General features: G+C 61.8%; 1 protein-coding gene across 1 annotated transcript in view; it reads right to left on the bottom strand.

Moving 5' to 3' along the window:
- Positions 1 to 1,518: 1,518 nt before the first annotated feature.
- The window catches only part of UNC13A (unc-13 homolog A), a 38,123-nt gene continuing 19,941 nt past the window's right edge, over positions 1,519 to 19,700 (bottom strand). Inside the window, exons 23-44 of the mRNA XM_050321495.1 lie at positions 17,528 to 17,596; positions 17,309 to 17,398; positions 17,016 to 17,150; positions 16,595 to 16,728; positions 16,070 to 16,155; positions 15,697 to 15,823; positions 15,520 to 15,616; positions 15,263 to 15,406; positions 14,068 to 14,151; positions 13,717 to 13,794; positions 13,348 to 13,436; positions 13,081 to 13,233; positions 12,807 to 12,930; positions 11,366 to 11,371; positions 9,438 to 9,476; positions 8,377 to 8,406; positions 7,191 to 7,247; positions 6,897 to 6,977; positions 6,666 to 6,813; positions 4,155 to 4,247; positions 3,918 to 4,077; positions 1,519 to 3,384 (exon numbers count right to left, since the gene is read on the bottom strand). Of these exons, the coding sequence (XP_050177452.1) occupies positions 3,096 to 3,384; positions 3,918 to 4,077; positions 4,155 to 4,247; positions 6,666 to 6,813; positions 6,897 to 6,977; positions 7,191 to 7,247; positions 8,377 to 8,406; positions 9,438 to 9,476; positions 11,366 to 11,371; positions 12,807 to 12,930; positions 13,081 to 13,233; positions 13,348 to 13,436; positions 13,717 to 13,794; positions 14,068 to 14,151; positions 15,263 to 15,406; positions 15,520 to 15,616; positions 15,697 to 15,823; positions 16,070 to 16,155; positions 16,595 to 16,728; positions 17,016 to 17,150; positions 17,309 to 17,398; positions 17,528 to 17,596 (2,313 nt within the window). The 3' untranslated portion in view covers positions 1,519 to 3,095. The remainder of the gene's footprint in view (positions 3,385 to 3,917; positions 4,078 to 4,154; positions 4,248 to 6,665; positions 6,814 to 6,896; positions 6,978 to 7,190; positions 7,248 to 8,376; positions 8,407 to 9,437; positions 9,477 to 11,365; positions 11,372 to 12,806; positions 12,931 to 13,080; positions 13,234 to 13,347; positions 13,437 to 13,716; positions 13,795 to 14,067; positions 14,152 to 15,262; positions 15,407 to 15,519; positions 15,617 to 15,696; positions 15,824 to 16,069; positions 16,156 to 16,594; positions 16,729 to 17,015; positions 17,151 to 17,308; positions 17,399 to 17,527; positions 17,597 to 19,700) is intronic.

Below are 19,700 nucleotides of genomic sequence, written 5' to 3' on the forward strand. Positions count from 1 at the left end.
TTTTTGTTTTTCATTGCTTTTTTTTTTCTTCTTTTAGTTTTATTTTTTTATTTTTTACCTCTTTATGTATATGTAGGGAATTTATAGGAAAATATGTACTTTATTGAATAAATTTTAAAAACTAAAATATATTTTATTTTGAAAAGAAAATAACGGACCTTTAACCTTACATGGCTAAAGTACTGATTATATATTTGCTGAGCTGACTTGACGGTTATGAAAATTGTATCAAGAGTTTTATTTTTTGACTTCAAAGCCTTCTTAATAAAGACTTTTTACTATATATGAATTCTTGTGCTACCCCAGTGTCTCCCTGTCTCTGGAGCCTCTTGGCACCCCATCAGCATCTCGGGACCAGCCCCCCCTGCTCTGGGTTTGGGGGCTGTGCTGCAGATCCCACTGCCACATCCCTCCCTGGCCATGTTGGGAAAGTGCTGCAGTGTAAGAAGGTCATGGAGCTGCTGGGAGAGCTGGGGGGGGTTCACCTGGAGCAGAGAAGGCTCCAGGGACACCTGAGAGCCCCTTGCAGGGCCTAAAGGGGCTCCAGGAGAGCTGGAGAGGGACTGGGGACAAGGGATGGAGGGACAGGACAAGGGGGAATGGCTTCCCAGTGCCAGAGGGCAGGGTGAGATGGGATATTGGGAAGGAATTGTTGTCTGTGAGGGTGGGGAGGCCCTGGCACAGGTTACCCAGAGCAGCTGTGGCTGCCCCTGGATCCCTGGAAATGTCCAGGACCAGGCTGGACGGGGCTTGGAGCACCCTGGGCTGGTGGGAGGTGTCCCTGCCCATGGCAGGGGGTGGGACTGGGTGGGCTTTAAGATCCCTTCCAACCCAAACCATCCTGGGATTCTGTGAGATGTGAATCCAAAGTTAAGCCCTTCCTTCTCCCCCTGCAGCCTGTTCAGTTGCTTGCTTGACTCTGGTGATGCATTAGCACATGTGCCTCGCATGCTGCAGACCTGGAAACGTTTGCTGCAGCCAAGTTCCCTGAATCTGCACAATCAGCAAACCAGGATGACTTTTCAGGCCCTGGAGGGGCAGGCACTGAGCTCTGCTCTCTGGGACCAGAAGGAACAGGCTGGAGCTGTGTCGGGGGTTGGGATGGATCTCAGGGAAAGGTTCTTCCCCCAGAGGGTGGTGGGCACTACCCAGGCTCCCCAGGGCAGTGGGCACGGCCCCAAGGCTGCCAGAGCTCCAGGAGCATTTGGACAACGCTCTGTGGGACAGGGGAGGATTGTTGGGGTGTCCTGGGCAGGGCCAGGGGTTGGACTCCTAGGGCAACCTTTCCAGCTAAGGATATTTTAGGATTCTATGATCTATGATTCCATTTAACCCCTGTCCTGATGCTCCTGGCTTTGCAAAGGGTGGGTGCACTGCAGGAAAGCTGAGGGGGTCAGAGATGCTGCAGCATCCCTGCGCTACTTAGAGCTGGTAATCCTTGTGGCTGGGTATTCTTGGGAGAGGGTCTGGAAAGCCCCCAGGTGCTGCCCCCTCCCCACACCTCACAGGAGCCACAGCGAAGGGTGTGCTTTTTAATGTCAGTTATAATAAAATATTTTTACAGAGCCCAAAAAATTCAAAATAGTGCAAAACATCTCACTGTCATGCATCCATGGCAGCCGCCGCCGCCGTGGGACAGACACACAGGCATCGGTGACACTGTGCTACAGGAGCAGAATTGGTCAGTTCAATCACATGCCAACAGGACAGTTTGGGGAGGGGGCACAGGGCCAGGGCCTCAGGGCTGAGCCCCAGCCTGGCTGTGCAGGAGCAGCTGTAGAAAAAGGGTGTAAACATTGAACAGAAACGAGAGAGGAAAGCGAAACCCTTTGGTCCCAGGCAAACCCTCTAGAAAAAGGAGCGTGGGGGCCAGTGGGGGTACCCTGTTTTGGGGTGGGAGGGGGCTGAGAGAGCTGTACTGACCTGTGGGGTCGTCAGGCCTCTGTGCCCCAGTACTCGGGGCAAACTGGCTGACTGGGGTGGCCACCCCAACACCACACACCCTGACCTCCCAGGCACTCGCACGAGACATGCACACACCACTTACCACACAGAAATGGTGCTTACTGGGGAACTGGGGTGGGACAGAACTGGTGCTTAATGGGGAAATGGAGGGAGGGGTCCTCTGGGGTGGGGTGGGAAGGGTCTTGCTTGCGCCGAGGAGGTCCCATGGGCTGCCCTGCACAGGGATGCTGGTCCCTACTGGCCAGAGCAAAGGGGGATAGGTCCCCCTGCTCTGGTGCCCCCAGCCCTTGCCCCCTCAAGCCCTGGCACCTCGTGGGAGGCAGTGGGGCAGCCCATGGTGGCAGCAAGGCAGGGAAGACAGGATATGGGCCGGGGGCTGCTCCCTGCTGCTCCCGGCCCCGGTGATGCCGCTGCCAGCCAGGGAGGGGACCCCGTGCAGGGCACGTGGGGGCTGCACCTGCCAACCCAACAGCCCCAATAGCCCTTCCGGGTGCAGGACACAGCCTGGCCGGCTGCCCTGTATGTACAGCTATTTACATATGTACAGGTGCTCAGGGGTGGGAGCTGCCCTGCCCCTCAGGGCACACCACAACGCTCAGGGATGGGTCACGCTGTGCCAGCCACTCAGCAACACCCCCGGGTGGGATCTCACACACACACACACACACACACACACACACACACAGAGCCCCTCACACCCCACACACAGCCCCTCACACCCCACACACCTCCCCCAACCCTTTCCTTTGTCCCTCAGTGAGGTTTGGGGCTGGGTGTGACAGCGCAGGTTCACGGATGCAGCAGGGGGTTCCTCCACCTCAGACAGGCTGGGGAAGGGCAGATTGGTCCCATCACCCAGGCTGGGGTCCAGCCCTTCCCTGCAGCCCCCCCAGCCCCAGCACCTTCCCGCAGGGTGGGATGGGAGCCTGGCTGTGCCCGGCACCGCTGTCACCCCGCCAGCGCGGCCAGGGAGGGAGGGGAGGGTCTGTCACTGCAGCCACGTCACCCCCTCCCCAGGGCCGGCACGGCGACTCCTCTGTGGCCGCTCTTATGGCTTATACACGGCTGGAGGGGACTCTGAGGGGGGCCAGGAGCGGGGGGACGAGGGCCGGCGGGGGGCGCGAGGAGTTTTAACTGCTGCCCTCCTCGGCCGAGCGCGTGTCCGACTTGAGCTTGACGAACTCCTTGGCCACGTCGTCGTTGTTGCGCTGGGACAGGATGCGCAGCACGGTGAGCCCGGTGTCGTCCATGTGGATGCGGCGGCCCAGGGGCAGCCAGCAGGCGCAGCCGGGGCGCTGCAGGATGTCCCGCAGCTGCAGCACGGCGATGCCCACCGTGCGGTCCTCGCGGGCGAAGCAGTAATCCTTCACACACACCTGCAGCTCGTAGCACTCGGGGCCCGTCTCTGTGCCCAGCGTGCTGGGGAGGGCAAGGGACGGGCAGGGTTGGCACAGGATGGGGGTCAATCTTCCAACCTCCCCCGGCTCTGCTGCCTCCCCGCTGCCTCTTTTCCTTTTGCCCGCCCCCTGCTTCGGGTGCCGTTCCAAGGGGGACGGAGAGGATGAGGACTAGGGGGAAAGGGTGGTTGTTTTGGGACCACCCCAGGGTGGGAGGATGGGATGGGCAGTTTTGGGGCTGGGCATAACCAATGAGGAAATGTCCAAACCCTATAACTAGTATGGAAATTGTAAGGGCCTATACCGTGAGTGTGCAATATATTTTGTGCACCAAAGGCACCGCAATCAAAGGGGTGCTTTCTACCTTTCTACACTCAGAACCATCCAGAGAATTATTTCTCCCATTTTGGGTAACGCTTCTACCAATGAGGAAACGCCTGAAACATCCCGTGGAGGGGGTGAACAAACTCACTGGCAAACCCCAGGAGGTCCTGACGTGCTGGAGACACATCCCCCAGCCTGTTCCCCACAGCCCCAGCCCCTGGTGCCACTCACAACTGGAAGCTCTCGTTGTACTTGGGGGCCCAGCTGTTGTTCTTGGATTTGGTGGCGAATTTCCTCTTCTTGTCGCTGAGGTGGGGCCCGATGATGTTGACCTCGATGAAGGGCCGGAAGATGCCCGATGTCTGCCACTTGAGGTCATTTGCAGCCACCACTGCGGGGAGGGGACAGGTGAGGCTCACGGGGCGCTGTCACCTGCCAGAGCCCGGCCCCCTGGCCAGCAGAACCCACCTTTGACGGTGACCTTGTGCTCGCCAGTGCCGGGGTGGGTGATGAGCTCCACGTGGATCGACACCTCCCCCACGGGGTCCTCCACGCCGGAGCCTGCGTGGCACGGGGAGATGTGAGTGCCCGTCCTGGCGGTGTCCCTGACATCCCCTGCCCACCACCAACCCCACTGGAGGAGGCAGGTCACCCACCACGGGGCGGGAAGGGGTGGGCAGTGGGGTTTGTCCCAAAGTGGCCTCTGCCACAGGGTTGTGGGCGCAGCAGTGTGGATGCATGGACATGGCAGGACATCCCCAGCACCAGGCTGACTCTGCCATGTCCACAGGCTCCAGAGAACCCCCCTTGCCCAGGCAGGACTGAGGGGCCTGGCTGGGATGGGGCAGAGGCCAGAGGTCCAGCTCCCCCTGCTCTGGGCACAGAGGAAGGACAGTGCCATGGGCACAGCACCAGGCAGGAGGGACCCCATCAGGGCAGCCATGGCCCTGCCAGGCTCTCGAGGCTGCCCTGCCCCCCACACCCCTCCATCCCAGAGACCACGTCAAGCCCTGGGGTCCCTGAGCCTGGGGAAGTGGGGTGACCTGCGACCAACAGCTCAGCCCACCCCCTCCCCCCCAAGAGCTGTGCATGCACCCATGGGTGAAGGAGGGGGTGCAAGGCAGAGGGACAGGCTCTGTGGGTCCCACGGGGCCACGGAGATCAAATAGGGCTCAGCAGAAAGCTCCCAGGGCAGGAATACCGGTGGAGGGAGGACACGTCCCCACGTGTCACTGAGGGTGCCAGGGCAGGGTGGAGGCTGGCACGTCCCTGTCCATCCCCCCTGGCACCCGGAGCCACATGCTGAGCCGGAATGGAGGCGATGGAGGGTGGGCAGGGGGTGTCTGGGCATGGGAGGCCAAGCAGGGGGTGCAGTCCCGGCCGCCCTGGCGGGGTGTGATGGAGGCCAAGCGGGGCCCGTGGGGTTGGGCTGATTCCGCACACGGAGCGCGCCGGAGCAAGGCTAGTAATGGTCCTGCTGGCAGCAGGGTGGGCAGGAAGGGGCACAGGGACGTGGCACGGCCCCCCCTAGGGTCACATGTCCCCAGGGGAGGTCATGGTGAGTGCCCACCCACCCCCAGGCAGCAGCACTGGGGACAATGTGGGGAGCCCAGAGTGTGCAGACAGACACCCCTATTCCCATGGGGACAGCCCCCAACCCGCTCTGGGGGTGGTCAGTGTGGGGCTGAGCACAGTTTCCTCCAAATCCACCCCAAAGCAGCCCTGGGAGCGGGAGTTTGGGGGTGGTGGGCTCCAGCTCTGCCCGCATTGGGGGTCCCCAAGGCCAGGGATGCTGGGCTGGGGACTGTTACTAGCCCAGGCCGGCGGCAGGCAGGGGCAGGGGCGGGCGAGTAGCACACGTACCCTTCTCAGGATAAACCTCTTCACTAAGGGTAAACCTAATCCCTTTCCCACCATGAACTAGTGGGAAGGAGAGAGAAAGAGACAGAGACACGGCACGGAGTCCACAAAGAGAGGAGGAAGGAGATGAAAACCAAGAGAGGAGGGAGGAGATGGAGAAGAAGGGAGGAGGGAGGAGATGACGTGCATGGGGAACAGGAACAGTGAGGGAGGGGGGAGAAAACAAAGAGAGAGAAAGAGAGATCAGATCTCGCAGACAGACGGACGGCCAAGCACCCGGACAACACTGCAGCGACACAGGAGTGCCAGGCACCCCCAGCTCCGAGCCCGGGGCTCCTGGGGCCAGGTTACACCCAGGGGTGCTGGCACCCACCAGACCCAACCCCACGCCCCCAACATGGCTGGTACAGGAGGCACAGACAGGACAGACGTCCTTTGCAGGAGACTCACGGACAGCAAACGCACGTCCCACTCCCCGAGGACGCAGACAAGCCTGGTTGGGGCACCCTGCGGTGGCCTGGGACCACCACCGAGCATCTCAGGCCCCTCCTCAAGCAGCCAAGGGACAAAATAAAGGGCAGTGTTTAGAGCTGAGGGGTGATTCTGCCCTGGAGGGTGCCCAGCACCCTGCACCGCACAGGGCAGGGATGGGGAGATACACCTGGCACCCCAGATGCCAAATCAGGGGGTGTGGGCACCCAGAGTGCCCAGGACAGGCCCCAGCACAGCATCTGGATCCAGTGGACCCTGTGATTGGTCTGTGCTGGGTGACAGGGGCCCTCCAGAGGGGACAAACACCGTGACACTTGGCCAGAGTGTGAAACTTCCCCCCACCCACAGGCCCCATTTCTGCGCCAGCCCAGCCACACCCCGGCACTGGGGACACACTCCTTTTGCTGGTGGAGACTGGGGAGTGCCAGGCTGCCCCTGGGCACCCACGGCCCCAGTTCACCTGCAAACCACGGGAGGAAAAGCCCTTCCCTTCCCACCCATCCCTGCCCTGCTGTGAGCCTGGCTGGGACCCCCTTGGGACAGAGGCAAGGCAGGGCCCTGACCTGGGGGCAGCCAAGCCCATGGAGGGTTGGGGGCCCAGGTGGGGGGCAGGGCAGAGTGTCCTACCCTGTGAGGACTGGGTCTGCACGAAGGTTTTGATGAGCAGGTCCGTGGCCTGGGTGTAGAGGGACAGGGCATAGCGCAGCGACTGCAGGTCCGGGCTCTTCTCCAGGAACGTCTTCTTCAGCCCCACCCCGCCGGCGTGGAAGTATTGCTGGAGGGGGACACGGCTCAGGATGTTCAGTGCTTCTGCTGGGGTGGCCCTGAGGGCACCCTGAGCCCCCTCAGTGTCCTCACCTTGATGGTGTCCAGCGCCAGCTCCACCACGGCACACTGCTTCGGGGTCAGGCTCTTGGCTTCCTCCCGCACCATGTGGTCCTGGGGGGCACAAACCCTGCTCTCAGCACAGCCAGCACCCCACTCCCCACACCCCAGACACATCAGCAAGTGGGCACTGGTGCGGCCCTTGCAGCAGTGGCAGTGCCAGCCTGCACAGTGGGCACCCACCCCAGCGCAGAGAGGAACTCAGCTCCGCCAGCCCAGCCCTCACCTTCAGCTTGGAGACCCCCAGCCCGGCCCCCCAGCCCTCACCTTCAGCTTGGAGAGCTGCCCCAGCTCCTTGGCCGCGTTGAAAATCATCTGCGTGCCCTGCAGAGAGCAAAGAGACAGGGATGGCTCCCGTGAGCAGCCGGGCTGGGAGTGCCATGGTCGGGCTGGGCACGTCCTGCCAGAAGTTTGTTGCAGCTCCAGGGGCTCCCCCAGGCTCCAGGGGACCGGCCAGTGCTCCTTGGAGAGCCCCAGGTGCCACCACCCAAGCCAGGAAGGTGACACAGGACTGGCAGCCCCGTCTCAGCCCCTGAGTTCTCAGCACAGGCTCAGGGAGACCCCCAGGGCAGGACATCACGCTGGCATCAGGGTCCTCATGCTCTGCCCAGCACAAGAAGCTTGGCCCAAGGGTTCCAAGGGTTCCAGCCTGCTCCCTGTGCTCCAAGCACCTGCACCCAGCAGAGCCTGGCAGGGCACGGCACCGACCGCACGGACACCGGACATGGCGGGAGCAGAGAGCGAGTGCAGGGGACAGCGGGCACGGGGAGGACACAGCCTGTACCCTGCAGTGCTGGCAGCCAACACACACCCCCTGACACCCGGACCCCTGCCCAGTCCCAGGGAGGCTCTCAGCCCCTGGGCACCCCAGGGAGCCCAGGGAACCTGCCCTGTGCCCCCACTGTGGCAGGGGTCAGGATGGCATCCCATGGGACTCACTGCCGTGGCAGCCCCATGGCACAGGCACACCCCGCTCACCTCCCTGGGCTGGCACCCCTTACCAGGCTGAGCACAAGCTCCCCTTCTCAACTCCTCCAGTGTGCAAATGCAACTGGTTAAACTGGAGCCTGGTGATTCCCCCACCCTCCCTCTCCCGGCACCAGTAGCTCCAGTCCTTCTCAACAAAGAAATCCCGCCATTTCTCCCACTACCCAGTACCATCTGCAGGGTCCAGCCTCCTCTAGGCCCTCATTTTTCACCCCCTCCCATGAACCCTTTGTGCCCACTCCCCTGCCCACCCAGTTCTGTCCCATTAACCCCACCCTCAACGTCCCCATCTCCCCCAGCTGGTGGAGGGGCTGGGAGCTGGGGACACTGGTGTCCCCCAGACAGAGCACAACAGGACACTGCACTGAGCTGGGACCCCCCACCCAGAGCGCAGGGGACAAGGGACAGGGAGGAGGCGAGAGGAGGCAGCAGTGCCAAGTGGGGAGCAGAAGAGCCATGTCCTTACTTCAGTGTGACTGGGCAGCTTCACCCTGCTCTGGAAGAGAACAGCAAGGGACAGTTACTGGTGGCCCCAGCAGCACTGAGCCGCAGCTCCAGGCCCCCCACATCCCCCAGCCCTGGGCTCTGGCCCTGGGCTCTGGCCCTGGGCTCTGCTCTGGCTGTGCCCAGCTCTCCGCTGGTGCCACTGCTTGGGCACCAGTTCACACCTGCAAAGGTTCAGCCCTGGGCTGGGGATGAGTGTGCCGGGTTTCTTCGGGCAGGGGGGGCAGGTTTGCTCCCCACATCGACTGGGGCTGGGAAATCAGAGGCAATCAGCTCTCCCAGCACACTCAGCACACTGGGCTGGAGCCAGTGTCCCCCAGGAGAGGAGGGGGAGCTGCAGGCACTGCCCAGATGGATGCTGGCATGGTTCTTCCCAAGACCCAGGATCTGGGGAGCAGGCAGTCTGGGGGGGCAGTGCTGGCCCCCACCCCGTGGAGAGGAGCCCAGACAGGAAAGAGCCCACGTGCTGGAGAAAGCCCTTGGGGCAAGGCTGGGGGCTCAGCAAGCCCTGCTGGGCTCCCCTGAGCAGGAGAGGGGAGCAAGCTCAGAGATCCAGGGGATCTCAGCAGCCCCAGGGTCCCCAGTGAGCCCTGCACGGCCCAACATGGGGGTCCCCTCTTCCTGAGCCCCCCCCATGTTGGGGACCCCATCCCCTCATTATCCCAGCCAGGTAACTGGAGGGGGCTGAGGATTGTGGGGCAGCATCCCCAGAGGGATTGGTGACACCCAACGTGTCCCCTGTGGGGATGGGTGACACCCCACGTCCCCATCACGGGGATGGGTGACACCCCACGTCCCCCCCATGGGGGCAAACACCACACAGCACCCGCTCCCTACCCTGGGTGACACAGAACAGGTGACTGTCCCCCACCTGCACACAACACAGCACACCCCACCACGACACCACATCCAGACAGCACAACAGAGGAAGCACAGACAAGCCTGGACCTCCACAGCAGGCGGGTGTGAGCCCGCGGGTGTGGCCCCGGGGCGATGACACACACGGAGCCCACAGCTATTTACCTTCTCTGTCCCCTTGCCATGTTTTCTCAAGAGCGTGCCCTGTAGAAGCAACGTCAGAGGTTGAGTGGGGGGCAGGGGGACAGCGTGGCACAGGACACAGGGGGGGACAGGGCAAGGCTGGGCACAGGGGGTGGCCACAAGCTGGTGGCAGAGACATCCCGAGCTCCTCAAGAGCAGCCAGCAGGGGGACTGGGCCCTGCTGGGACCCACTGGGATACTTGGTTAGTGGGGCACTGGTCCCCACTGGGACAATCAGTGAGGGACTGGTGTCATCGGGATGCTGGACCAACTGGTCCCCACTGGAATACAGGATGTTGCACTGCTGGAGAACTGGTCCCCACATGGTGGGGCTGGTCCCTGCTGGGATACAGGGATGCTGAGCCCCCGAGGGATGGTCCCTGCTGGGATACAGGGATGCTGAGCCCCCAAGGGATGGTCCCTGCTGGGATATAGGGATGCCCATGAGGGATGGTCCCTGCTGGGATATAGGGATGCTGAGCCCCCGAGGGATGGTCCCTGCTGGGATACAGGGATGCTGAGCCCCCAAGTGATGGTCCCTGCTGGGATATAGGGATGCCCATGAGGGATGGTCCCTGCTGGGATACAGGGAGGCAGGAGCCAGCTGTGTGTGGGCAGGCTCTGGTGCCCCCACACCCCTCTCCAGCTCTGGCAGGTGCTCCCAGCACTGGGGAGGGAGCAGGGAGGGGGAGCTGGGTTTGGCTTTGGCACACAGAGCACTGATCTGTGCAGGGCTGGGCCCAGTGACAACCCCACACTTGTCCAGGCAAGAAACGAGGCAGCAGTGCCATGGGGGGGTCTCGAGGTGGGCTGGGGCATGTCAGAATCAGGAGGGGGGAGCAGGGAGTCAGCTGGCTGGGAAGCCTCAGGAGGGACAAGCAGCAGAGGTAGGGCCAAGCAGGGCTGCCAGGAGGGGCTCTGGCCCTGGCACAGGGTCACAGGTGAACAAGAGGAGCTGGTATGCAGAGCTGACACTATCCCATCCCCCACAGCCTCAGCAAGGCTGAGACACTGGGTCCCCACGAGGTCCGAGGGGAGGCTCAGCCCCAGGCTGCCCCAGGGCCTCCCCAAATGCTGCTGTTGGACACAAAAGGTGTTGGGGGATAGCAGAAGAATATTTGCCCCCTCAGGAATTGGCACCAGCACCCAACCACTGGCTCCCATCCCACTGCTCTTCCTGCACAGGTTCCTGAGTCACAGCAGGGGTGGGGACAGGACTGGGGATGGAATTGCCTTTCTCTTGCCACAGACTGGTCAGAAGAGGACAGAAGGAAACTGCTCAGTCAAAGCCATGCAAGGACCCAGCAGCGATGCCGAGGAGGGAACTGGGAGTCCAGGCTCCCAGGGTCACATCCCAGGCAGGGAAGGAGCCCCACAACTCGTGCCAGCAGCCTGACCCGCCACCGAGCACCTGGGCAGGGACCACCGAGATCCTTCTCTGCCCTCACCCCACCCCAGTCAGACCCCAGCCAGGGCCTCGAGGGGAAACTGAGGCACGAGGGGAAGGAAGAGCAGCCCTGACTCCCGGCACACACCACTCCCTGCTCGTGCCTCCAGCGGCCTCTCCGCCCCCAGCACAGAGCAAGGCGGGATCAGCCCGGGCTCAGCTGTCCCCGGTTCCGTGGCACTGCCCATCACCATCCCCTCCCACCCCATCACTTCCCCCTGGACCCCCCCACACCCCAGAACTGCCAGTCTGTCCAACACCTTCCCACCCACTGGCAAGTGCCGGCCAGGAGCCAGTGCCAGGTGGGCAGCACGGGGATGGGGACCACGGAGCTGCACCAGGTCAGGAGCCGAAGGAGGGTCGTGGGCAGAGCAAGGGCAGCCACACAAGACAAAAACCGGCGAGGCCAGGACCGACACAGAGCGGACAGACAGACAGACAGACAGGGAGCTGCCGTACTTACAATCATCTGCCATTGAGAGGCGAGAGGAGCAATTGGAGAGAACAACCGTGACGTGAGTGTCGGCCCCCGCCTCCTCCATCCTCCCCAGTCCCTGCTGCCCCACAGCAAGCCCTGGGTGCCCCCCACCCCTGCCAGAGCCAGGGTGTCCCCCCTCTGAGGCACCACAGCACTCAGTGTCACTGCCCTGCCATCACATCACATCTCCACAGCCCCCACAGGGGCCCCATCCCCCTCTCTCCAGTCCCTACTGAATGTGGTGGGGGGCTTTGTCCCAGGGGGCTCCGCTCCAGGGACCCCCACTCAACACTCAGCTCTGACGTGTACCCCCAGCCACACAGGATGGCACCCAGGGCCACTTGGGCAGGCTGTCCCCTGCCCTAGGGACCAGCCCCAGCATGGCTTCCTCCAAGGCTTCCTGACTCAGGAAAATCACCCAACAGAGCCACATGTCCATGCCCCCTTCCCTGCCCTCAGCACAGGGCCCACGGCCTCCAGAACACAGCTGGGAAGGGACTGGGATGGGGAAAGCGACACCAGCACTCCTGCAAGATTTGGCAACATTTGGCCAAGGGTGTGTGGGCCCAGCCAGGAGCGATGTGGGGTTGACCCAAACCAGGCTCTGGGCTGTGACAAGGTGCCAGTGAGGTGGCACCACTGAGGGCTGACAGGTCACCACTGCACCCTCCCTCCCAGACACAGCATAGCAGCCCCACAGCCCCAGAAAGCTGACAGGAAGGCTGGTGGCTCCAGCTTTGCAACAGTGAAAAAAGCCACCAAAGAGTGACAGGGACAGGTGTGTGGCTGGGTCAGAGCCCTTGGTGTCACCCTTCCCTGCCTGACCTCCAGAGAACCACCCCGGGAAGCTACAAGATGCAGGCTGGGGCACACAAACAGCAATGTGACACGGAGCCTCAGAGCCTGTAGGAACCTCCCTCTCAGGAGGCACCATTCCCTGGGTTTGCTTTGCTGCCCTAGAGCCCCCAGGGGCAAGGAAGAGCCCAGCCCTGCTGGGGGACATGACCCCCATCCCCAGAGCATCCCCAACTCTGTGAAACCCCCCAGCCCCACAGCAAGGCTGACAAGTAGTGGCTCCTCACACTCCAGGAGCCTCTGGATTCACCTCCTGGCAGAGACCGTGCCCACAGCCAGTGCTGATGGGATGCTGCCCCAGCTCTGAGGAAAGGATGGAGAGGAAAGGACCATTGTTCCCTCTCGGTGCCACAATGGAGGTGGCAGGAAGGTCCTTTGGCAAAGCCAGCCAAGAGGCTGCACTGGCACCTGGGGCACCTTTCTCTCTTCCATCCCTTCCCTGGCCAGGAGTTGGGTACAAGTCTGGGGACGCCCACAAAGTGCCCTCAGCAGCCCGTGAGGGCACCTTGGCCAGCAGTGTCCCACACTGGCCCCAGTCAGTCACCAGTGTCTCCCTGTCCCCATCACTCACCGTCTGGTCCGTGAGGGGGGGCAGGACGATGGTCTTCTCCATGGTGTTCATCACCAGCTTCCAGAGCTCCTTCAGCACCCGCTTCAGCACCGTCTTCTCGCAGATCTTGGCGAAGAGCGTCAGGCTGTGGAGAGGGGACAGGGCTGGAGGACCCCCAGAGCACTCCACGTCATCCCTTCCCGGTCACCCCGACCCTGCAGGTCCCCCCTGCTCCTGGAGCAGGTCAGGAGGGGTGCTGGGGAGGGTGAGGGTTCCTGTAGCCCCCCACACTCACTTGCTGTCCAGGAGGTCCATGATGGGCTGCAGGACGTTGTCGGCGTCCTGCGCGACGCTGCTGCAGGTGCTGGCGGGGACGTTGCCAGTGCCCTTCACCTGGCCCAGGATGTCCCCCATCTGCTTCACACACTCCTCGATGTGTGGCTGGAAACTGGGGGCCACAACACACAGGTTCAACACCCCCCCCACAGAGCCCCCAGCCACAGCTCCTGGGCCCCCACACCTCCCTGTGTCCCCCCACCCGTGCCCTCTCCCCCAGGGGTACCTGGTGGCAAAGACTCGGCTCAGATCATCCAGGACATTGTTGAGCTTCACCTGCAGTTCCTTGAGGATATCACTGGCTTCTGTGTCCAGCTGGAGGAGGGACAGGTTGGAGAAGTTGACAGGGACCCTGGACCGGCCCTAGTGGGGGTTTCTGCACCCCACATGTGCCCCTGGGCAGAGTGAAGCCCATCCTGATCCGATATGGTGGCAGAGCAGGGTGCCATGGGGTGGGACAGCGTGGTCCCACCCAGGAGTGAGGAACTGGGGTCTGCTCCCAGCACTGAGGAACCAGGGAAGGGGCTGCCTCTGGGGGGAAGGATATCATGCTGCCCCTCCACAGGGGTCCCTCCTGGAGCCCCCCAGTACGCACCTCCTTTCCACCCATGGCTTCAAACATTTTCTCCAGCTGGACACGGAGCTGCTGGATGTTGTTCATCAGAATGCAGGGCTGGAGGGGTGGGATGGAGAGGAGAATCAGCACCAAAAAATATGGCTGGGACAGCAGGCCATGGCCCCAGGACCCTCCCACCTTGCACTGGGGCACACAAGGACACTGATGGCACAGAGTGATGGCACATCAGGGCCTGCCAGGAGGGGACTGAGGGCAGGACCACATCAGGGGGACCCACTCTGGGGCAGAGGGGACAGCCGGGGTCACTGCGTGGGGACAGTCCTGCCCAGCAGCACCGGGCAGGTGACAAGCAGAGGGGAGATACATCACCACTTTCTCCTTCTCCTTGGAGCAGTATGAGGCAAAATCCTTGGAGATGATCTCAGCGTACTGGAGCAGCACGTTGCTGATGGTCTGCAGCAAACAGGGCAGCAACCAAGGCACCCCCACAGCAGCAGGGATGGGGAAGGAGGGAGAGAAGGAAACCATCAGTCCCACAGCAGTGAAACAACTCCAGGCCTGGATAAAACCCTGGGATCCCCACACCCTCTGGCCCCGTGGGTCACAGAATTATGGAATCGTTAAGGCTGGAAAAGCCCTTCAAGGTCATCAAGTCCAACCATCAACCCAACATCACTGCCATGTTCACCACCAAACCACATCCTCAAGCACCACATCCACAGTTTTGAACACTCCCAGGGATGGTGACTCCAACACTGCCGTGGGCAGCCTGTGTCAGTGCTTTACAACCTTTCAGTGAAGAAATGTTCCCAATATCCAACCTGAACCTCCTCTGATGCAAGTTGAGGCCATCTCCCCTGCCCTATCACTTGTTACCTGGGAGAAGACTGACTCTCCCCTCACTCCACCCTCCTGGCAGGGAGTTGCAGATGGCAAGAAGATCCCCCCTGAGCCTCCTTTTCTCCAGGCTGAGCCCCCTCAGCTGCTCCTGGGGCTCCAGCCCCTTCCCCAGCTCCGTTCCCTTTCCTGGACACGCTCCAGCCCCTCAGTGTCCTTCTTGTCCTGAGGGACCCAAAACTGACCCCAGGATTTGAGGTGGTGCCTCAGCAGTGCCAGCACAGGGACAGTCACTTCCCTGGCCCTGCTGGACACACTGTGGCTGGTACAGGCCAGGTACCTTTGGCCTCCTTGCCCACGTGGGCACACCTGGCTCATGTTCATGTGCCAGGAGCCACACGGACACAGCCACTGGAAGCAAGATCCAGCACATCTGGTCTCCATGGGCAGTTCCATCACCAGCACACCAAGCCTGCATGCAACTCCCTCCTACACTGCAGCGAGCAGCGAGTTTTAATTAATCTATATTAATTAACCAAATAACTCATTAATTAGCTATTAATTAATTAATCGTCTGTGCTAGAAAAGCTGGGAGTGTTCCAGGGCATGTTGGTGGGACATTCTGTGTCCTGTGCCCCTGCCAAAGCTGGATGGAGGTGGCATGGAGAGCCCGGGAGCCCCAGGCAGGGGTACCAGGGGTGCTGATGACCCCCACCAAGCCGCCCACCTTGGCAAACCTCCGCATGTAGTGCCCAACAATTTGGGGGTCGGGGCACTCCAGCTTCTTGATGATCTCAAAGCTCTGGTTGAGCTGGGAGAAGACATCCACCACGGAGCAGGAGAAGAGGGCGTGCTCTGACGTCTGCTGGAACTGTGGGAGTGAGAGGCGGTGTCAGCAGGAGGCAGGGACAAGACTTTGGCCCAATGAAGACACATCCAAGAACAAGCCCCTCGGCCCCTGACTGCAGCTCCAGCCGCTCCTACCCCATCCTTCTTGTCCCGCTCCAGTGCTCCGTGCAGGAAATCCCGCGACACCTCTTCGTTCTCATCCAGCCACTGGATAACGAAGGGCTCGAACCAGCTGGAAGGGAAACCCACCCGTGGTGAGGCCCCCAGCCCCCAGGGTGCCAGCCCCCCTCCCTGCCCCAGGGCTGCACTCACGCTGGGTACTCGGGCACGCGGCTCTTGAAGGAGGGCAGCTCGGTGACGTACTCGTTGTACAGCCACTTCACCTTGAAGTGCAGGTTCATGTAGTCTGCGCTCTTGCACAGCCGGTGCTTTTCATGCTCTGCACGGAGAAGGGTGTGGTGGGGGTCACTCTAAGCCCCAAAAACCTGGGGGGCAGCTCCCCAGGGGCAGCTCCAGGGATGCCGGGTTAGCAGGGAAGGTGGAAGTGCTTCCTGCATGGGATTTAAGCTGGGCATGGTGTTGATGAGGAGGTGAAATGGGTTTGCTCAGGGAACAGGTGAGGTGGGAGCAGAGGGCAGTTCCTGTCTGGTTCCCCTGCTGGCTTGGGGGGGTGGGGGAGACTCACCCTCCATCGCATACTTCATGTCCTGAGCAAAGAGGTTCCACATCACCTCGGCGCTGATCTTCCCCACGTTCAGTTCCTGGGGGAATCTGGGGCGAGGGGAGAATGTAGATCACAAAATCATTTAGGTTGGAGAAGAACTCCAAGACCATTGAGTCCAACCTTTGCCCAATCACCACCTTGTCAACTAGACCACGGCACTAAGTGCCACATACAGCTGTTCCTTGAACACTTCCAGGGACGGTGCCTCCACCCTGAGCAGCCCCTTCCAATGCTTAACAACCCTTCTCCACAGAATTCTTCCTGATGTTCAACCTGCACCTCCCCTGGCAGAGTTTGAGGCTATGAATACAAGGTGGACCAGCCCTCCACATGGAGAGACATCCCCCACACACTGCCCACCTGCCTCAGCTTTCCCATCTGTAGAACAGGTGTTACACCCACTTCCAAAGGCCTCAGGTTCCCACTGCCTCCATGTGGAAATCCCCTCTGGGTGCAGCAGGATCCCCTTCCCCAGCACCCACTCACTGGTTCAGGCAGGGTGTGTAGGAGTTCTTGTCTTCCTCAATAATGGAGACGATCAGGGTGATGAGCTTGGACCAGAAATCCAGGTTTTTGATGCTGGGGCCCTGCTCCTCAGGGGGCACCTCGCCTTTCTTATTCTGGAGGGATGAGGACACAGAGGAGATTCCGGTCACCCCACCTGCAGGGCTCAGATTTGTGTCAGAGCTAACAAGGAGGAGGGAGGGAACACCCTGGATGCCCACACACAGCCCCCTCTTGTCTCTTGTGATCTCAACCCTGCAGCTTTGGGGCTTAGGCCCTGCCCAAGATTAGGGACTCATTCTGCACCGGGCTGAGTGCTCTGGAGAGGGAGCAGGAGCACTGGGAAAAGGAGAGGGGCAGGGGATGGGGAAGGTCGTTGCCCAGCACCCCCTGCCCCACGCACTGGGTCTGTCTGGTACTCGCGGCTGTAGAGCTCGTGGCAGTTGTTGAAGATGTACTCGTAGGTGGAGTTGAGACAGGCCTTCACACAGTCCTTCACCACCTGGCTGGCTCGTGGGGGGCTCTGCAGCTCCTGGACCTGGGATGCAGGGAGGGAGCGGCGTTGGGGGCAGACCCACACCCCCAGCCACCCACGCAGGGGTACCACGGGCCAGAACGACCTCAACCCCCACAGAACCAGGGCCAGTGAGAGTCCGATCCCCCCCAAAAACGGGGTAAGTGGGGCCCCAGCAGTACCTTCATCCGAAAGAAGGTGATGCTGGTCAGCAAATCCACTGTGGACTTGAGATCCTGCAGCCGCTCGGGACTGCTGGCAGGGAAGTTGTTCTGGGAAGAAAAGGGGGGGAGTTGCCCACAAAACTCTCACAGGGGGGAGCGAGGGGGAGGAAACAGCCAGCTGTTGTTCCAGACTTCATCAGCCAGGTGGGGGGAACCGAGGCAGGGCGGGCACCTTACCCGGTACATGGAGAGGTCGATGCGCAGGGAGTTGTGCAGCTGGTCCAGGAGTTTGACGAAGCGATCTTTCTGCGGAGAAACGCCCCAGGGCAGGTCAACAGGGGAACGGCGGCAGAGCCCGACCCCCCTCCCCCCGCCCCTGGCTCTCTCTGCTCCCAGCCCAGTCCCCGCTGCTCGCGGCTCATCTCTCTGCTTCCTGCTGTCCTGCTGCCCTTCCTTCCCTCCTTCCTGAACCCAAGCCCTGCGGGGCAGGATGTGCCTGCAGGGAAGAGCCTGTCCTCACCGCTGGCCGGGGCTCACCCGCAGCCCTCGGCGGCTCCCGGGTGTGGTCACGCCGGGTGTGGTGTAGGACAGAGAGGTGACACCACGTGTCCCCTGTGCTGGCAGTCACTGCTGCGGGGGTGACAGGCTGTTCTGTCTGCCCCGACCACTGGAACACCTCCGAGCCGGGGCTCAGGGCAAGAGCTGGGACAGTGGGTGCAAGGATCCATAGCCCCTGGATTGAGGCTTTCCAAGAGCTCAGGAAAAAGGGCAGGGAAAGGGCTTGCAGTGGTTGCCCATCTTCAGGGTGGCCCCCAGGAGTTCGACACCTCCATGGGCTCCTTGCTCGCCCCACTGGGCTGCACTGAGGGATGTGGGCAGGGAACACCCCAGGTGGGTGGTCTCCTTTAGGGCTGAGGGGCTTTAGTTCAGCTCAGCCCAGCTCCCACCCAGGGAGTGCAGGGCAGGGCGATGCGAATCCCACCTTGGGCTGTGGATTAGACTGGGGGTCAGAGCTGAGGGCAAAGCAACCAGTAAGAATCACAGACTGGTTTGGGTTGGGAGGGACCTTAAAGGCCATCTCATTGCACCCCTGTCACGGGCAGGACACCCTCCACTAGATCAGGTTGCTCAGGGCACTGTCCAACCTGGCCTGGAACACTTCCAGGGATGAAACCCTGGAAATCACCACCTCTCTGGGCAACCTGTGCCAGTTCCTCACCACCCTGACAGGGAAGAATTTCTTCCCAATAACTGCCCCAAATGACTGTCAGGGGTCATTTCCCTTTGCATCCTGCTGGGGGGAGGCTTGGCACAACCCCGTGGGCCTCCCATGAGAACCCTGGGTTTCCCCCCAGCACGGCTGTACCGGGTCAGGGCTGACCCGCAGGGCTCCGGAGAGCCCGGAGCAGTGCTGCGAGTCCTGGGAGACAGGACCCGGGGACGGGGCGGGGCAGCGAGTCCCGCGCCCGCCCAGCTGCGGCTCAGCCGTGCCCGCAGCCTGCGCTGGCCACCGCAAACCTTCGGCACTCGCCCGCCGGGATGGCCCAGCCAGGCCCGGGGCCGGGCCGTGCGTCCCCGACACCCAAGGAACGGCTGCAGCGCTAACACTGGACACGACGGGTACTCAGCGTTAAAGCGACACGGCCGGGCACTTTAGGACCCAACCTTAGGCTCTCTAAAAAAAGAGAAAGAGACAAGTTTTTAAAACCCTCCACGTCAGAGAAAAGGCGGTGTTTTTTTTGGTGCAGTTTCCTCCTCGTGTGCGATCCGGAGGCACAGCTCGCTGGGCTCCAGCTACACCCCCCGCAGTGGAGCGGGGAGGTGAGCCAAAGCTGCCTGCAGCTGTGCTCGACCCTGGCTGTGTCCCTGGCTACCCAGCTCCTTGCTACATCCCGGGCTGGGCACTGACCCCGGCTCGACCCGTGCACACCCAGAGCGAACAACTCCTGCCTCTGGGATGGCACAGGGGGGAGCCGAGGAGAGAGCTCAGCCCCTCTTCACCCGTATCCCCGAGGGGCACCCGGCCCTGCCACAAACTCGCCCTTGAAGGCACCCAGTGGGTGCTGGCACAGCTGGGTGAGTTTGTGGCAGGCCCGTGGTCACCCAAAATGCACGAGGCCATGCAAAACTCCCCGTGAGCTGCAGCGGTGGCTCCTGGCCACCTCCTTCTGATTTTGCCACCAAGGCGTCCCACCTCCTGCCACGCTGCCACTCAATATCCCAGTCCGCTCAGGCTCCCCTAATAATTCAGGGAGCAAATTTAGCCCTTCTCCCAGGAAGGCGGTGGCTCTTGTCCTTCCTGAGAAACGGGAGCGGGATGACTTTTGGGGCAAGCAGGGGCTGACCCCGCTGCTGCCTGGCTGCAGTTTGGAGCGGGGTGTTTTGCACGGCTCGTGTTGCTCCCCGAGCC

Source organism: Myiozetetes cayanensis, unplaced genomic scaffold (genome assembly GCF_022539395.1).
Source record: "Myiozetetes cayanensis isolate MyiCay16 unplaced genomic scaffold, myiCay2020 scf26, whole genome shotgun sequence".
Classification (NCBI taxonomy): Eukaryota; Metazoa; Chordata; class Aves; order Passeriformes; family Tyrannidae; genus Myiozetetes; species Myiozetetes cayanensis.